At 46.1% G+C, this 4,145-nt stretch overlaps 1 protein-coding gene across 1 annotated transcript; it reads left to right on the top strand.

The window, feature by feature from the left end:
• Positions 1 to 2,744: 2,744 nt before the first annotated feature.
• Positions 2,745 to 3,389, top strand: LOC307261298 (uncharacterized protein; the record flags this gene model as incomplete). The annotated part of the gene is made up of 1 exon (XM_080041803.1): positions 2,745 to 3,389. One exon carries the CDS (start codon positions 2,745 to 2,747, stop codon positions 3,387 to 3,389), a length of 645 nt encoding a protein of 214 aa, XP_079897929.1.
• Between the last annotated feature and the right edge of the window lie 756 nt (positions 3,390 to 4,145).

Raw genomic sequence — 4,145 nt, 5'->3', positions numbered from 1 at the left:
CAACTGGACAAGGTTGAGGCACACAGATGCTCTCACTCATCCACACACACACACACACACACACACACACACACACACACACACACACACACACACACACACACACACACACACACACACACACACACATACACACACACACACGCACGCACACACACACACACACACGCTCACACACACACACACACACACACACAGATTAAAGTAATCTGGAACAAGGGCAGGGGTTTGAGAGATTGAGAGCAGGCTTGCATCCCAATTTTAGCAATGAAGAGAGAGGAGAGAGAAAACGTTGGAAATGGGTGGTGGTGTAATGGAGATAGAGATAATTATATTTTGGGAGGATAAGCCAGCTAAAGCATCCTGCAAACTATAGAACACGTTGTCTTGTGTTTGGGGATGTTCCCTGTGTGTGTTTGAAAATGTAGGACGATGTGTCCTGACGTTTTTTTTTTTTATATATATGTATAAGTTTCCTTGTGTTTGCAGACAGGCTAGATCTAGCTGCTTATGATATTTGCAAATGAAGATGGTGATATGTGTGTACAGCTCTGTAGGCACCATGTGGGATTAGTTTAGAGTGCCCGGTTTATAACTTCCGGATGTTGTGCAACCATTAGAATCTTCCAAAAATGGGCATCATGTTTAAAAAAGTACTCCACAGAAGCATCTTATCTAGAACCCTAAAATCTTTACTTTCTCAACCAGCCACGTTTATATTGCACAACTATATAAACCTGAGAGAAATTGAGAAACTATTCCTTCTATAGACATACGGGAGAGAGAGAGAGAGAGAGAGAGAGAGAGAGAGAGATATTAGGTACAACCTCCTACATTTTTTTCATTTTGCCTTTCAGTCCCTCTGTCTTTCTCTTCTCTCCAGAGATCGGTAGTGGCTAAAAGCTAAAAGCAGGAGGAGAGCAGTCAGTGCTCCTGCTAATGTGATGCCAATCCTGAGATAAAAGCAAAGGGCTAAGTGAACACTCAGACACTCACGCCCATGCACACACACCTCTGGCCTGCTAAAAGCTTCATTGTTTTGATTCACTCTGAAGGCAGTTATTTAAAACATGTCTCCTTAGTGCTCCAAATGAACAGAGTGCTGCTAGCCATTCAAGTCATGCATACACAGGTTTGTGTGTGTGTGTGTGTGTGTGTGTGTGTGTGTGTGTGTGTGTGTGTGTGTGTGTGTGTGTGTGTGTGTGTGTGTGTGTGTGTGTGTGTTCTCCTGTGTGTCTCCTCATTACTCATCATATCATGTGATTTCTGCAGTGCCGTTGCGGAAGCGGTCAATACTTGTCTAGACAGAGAGAGGGTAAGCTGAGCCGCTGATGGAGTGGATATCGCAGTGCACAGAAGGTCTTGATGATCATGGAACTACTCGCTGTCACATCAGTCATGTCAACATTCATAAAGTTGAAATGTATCATTATTGATCAAACAATTTGCTTTTGAAACTTTCAACCTCATGTTTCAGTTTTTCTTGCTGTAATGAAGCCATCACAGGAACTGTGTGAGTCTAGAATGCTCCTTCACTTCACCCTTTGTTTGTTTTTCCTCCTCCATACTGCATAAATAGTATATTTAATTTGGGCGCCTCTGCAAGAATGATAATTTTTTTCAATTTGATTAAATTTAAATCATTGGATTTTAGTGAACAACGCAAGATGAGAAGCACTCACGCAAAGCTCATACAAATACACGTTGTGCCAGAGAGTTGTATATATTCAACTTAACTAAGTCACTCAAATCACGTTTGAATACAACCTTTATTCCCCAAAGCCACTACACTTTAGTTTCTTAGCAAGTGAGGATTTATTGAATACCATTTGAGTAATGTATTGTAGCCTCAAACTGTATATGTCAACAATAACCTGCTCTATAGTTTTTGCTTGTTAACAGACACAAACTAAATGTGCATGTCTGTGTCTGTTTATTTATATGTTTTTCTAAATGTTTTTGTTGTTGTGCAAGAAGAATATAACTTACATTTGAATTAAAGATATAGTTCTTCAGAAGGTTTTGAGCTGTCGAATAAGGACAAAAGAGAATGTGGGGGAGAATGAGTACCGGGAACCAGTGATAACGCTGAGTAGCAAGGTGATAAAGGGAGAGAGAGAGAGAGAGAGAAACTAGAGCATCACCCCTCCCTCCTGCTTTTGCCATCTGATGCGGAGACGGTGTTGCTAGGGGCAACCGACCGGGCAAGAGATAGAGGGAGAAAGAGGGAAAATTTAGGGACGAGCTGGTGAGAGGATAGTCAGCAGAAAGAGAGAGAAAGAAAGAGAGAGAGAGAGAGAGAGAGAGAGAGAGAGACCCCTGATGCGCTTCACTCGGCCGAGCAGAGCTGATTGAAGCAGCGCTCCGGATAACAACAACGACTGAGCAAAACAGTCAAGCAGAGGACACGACAGCCTGCCAGCATCATCATCATCAGCAGCAGCAGCAGCAAGCAGGCGGGCTGCCCAGCCACCAGCTGACGTGCTCTTGAGCTCAACAGCCAATGAGCTGCCAGGAGAGCTCCTCCCCAACACAACCACCACCACTCAGATGCAGGTATCAGCAGCAGTATAGCAGCCGGCCTGCCTCAAATCTCTTATTAATGAATGGAGCGCTTCCCAGGGCTGGATCACGGCACATCTCCACGGCTCTGACACAGGACAACAAAGGGGAAATAAAAACATCAACGTAGACAACAAGGACAGCAGCAGCAGCAGCACAGAAGGAGTGAGACGGTGAAGGCCATGAAGGCTCGACAAAGGAACACAGACACCCATCATCATGGTGAGGAGGACGACATGGCAGCAGCAGCTATCAAAAACAAGGACCCACATCCCGAAATCCAACCACCGGCCTCCCCCTCTCCATCGGCATCTTCATCTTCTCCCCCTCTTCCTCCACTGGCCATCATGGCACCTTCTACGTCCGCCTCCGGCCTGCTGTCACTGGCCTCTCAAGCCACCAGGAGGTCTGTATCCATGGGAGACTTCCGTAGGGTGACGGGGGCCTCGAGGAGCGGCTCGGGCCCCCCATCCACCTCGGCCACGGCCCCTTCCTCCAAGCTGGTCACCCCCAGCTCCAGCATGGAGTTCGCGGCAGCTCGGCGGCGCCTGCTAGAGGTAGAAGAGCGCCAGAGGGTCATCAGAGAGATGGAGCGGCAGCTGGAGGAGCTCCGTGAGGTGTTTGTGCGCTCAGAGGAAGAGGTGGTGGTCCACGGGGAGCTGGTGTCCAGGATATCTACAGCGTCCCAACAGGGGGAGATATTGGTGGCAGAGAATAGCCAACGCTTGAAGAAAGGCCTGAGGTTCAAGAAGCACAGGCCCACCATCGTCTTCTCCTCCATGCTGGGACTCCGCACGTGCCTCCCCTGGCCTGTGAAGCTCAAATAGGGCAGTAGTGGATTTATTTCATTTCCACCATGGTTGTAGAAATGTGCTTTACATAGACTTTTTTAGACCTTTCTTTATAGCTATCACTTATTGACAAGGCTGCTCTACCAGTGTTTCCACCTTTCTGCTCTTGTATCCTGAGGCTGGTCCTCCAGGTCTTTAGAGTGCCTACTGCCTACATACAATGATCACGAATTCTAGTGAGGAGCTTCCGGTTTATTGTATCTCTGAGGGAAATGCTTCTGGCTCGCAAACCCATCTAGCCGGTAACAAGTGCAATGTTTTTGTCATTGTTTTTCAAATATTCCTTGCTGCTTGTAGGTTGGTGTGTTGTTGGAGATTCTCTATCAGTGTAGAATACGTGGGAGAAGTGATAACATGATCATTGCTGTTACATCTCATACATTTTATCTTCTGCAGCAAAGAACGAATGGCCAATGAGGATTATGTAATGCTGAACATTTTTAGAGGAACCGCACAATCTGCCCCTCCGAAGTGTAACGAGAGAATTGAAGGGCAGTGAAAGATGGTCATATACGATAGGGATTGCTGCACTGTTACATAAAAGCAAAGGTGGAGGTAAAAGAGGCAGGAAAGGAATAAGAGAAAAATGCACACTGTGTGGGATTTAGATGGCTGGGACATACTGTACATACAGGAAACGTGCCTTAGCTCGTCAAACACACACCATCCCTATATTTCTGGCAGCACAAACAAACAAAAAAACAAGGGATCAGAAGATGAGTTCAGGCTGGG

The sequence above is a fragment of the Ammodytes marinus genome (assembly GCF_949987685.1).
Source record: "Ammodytes marinus genome assembly, chromosome: 15".
Taxonomy (NCBI): domain Eukaryota; kingdom Metazoa; phylum Chordata; class Actinopteri; order Uranoscopiformes; family Ammodytidae; genus Ammodytes; species Ammodytes marinus.
The sequence above is the reverse complement of the archived record's forward strand: the minus strand, read 5'-3'. Positions and strand labels throughout refer to the sequence as shown.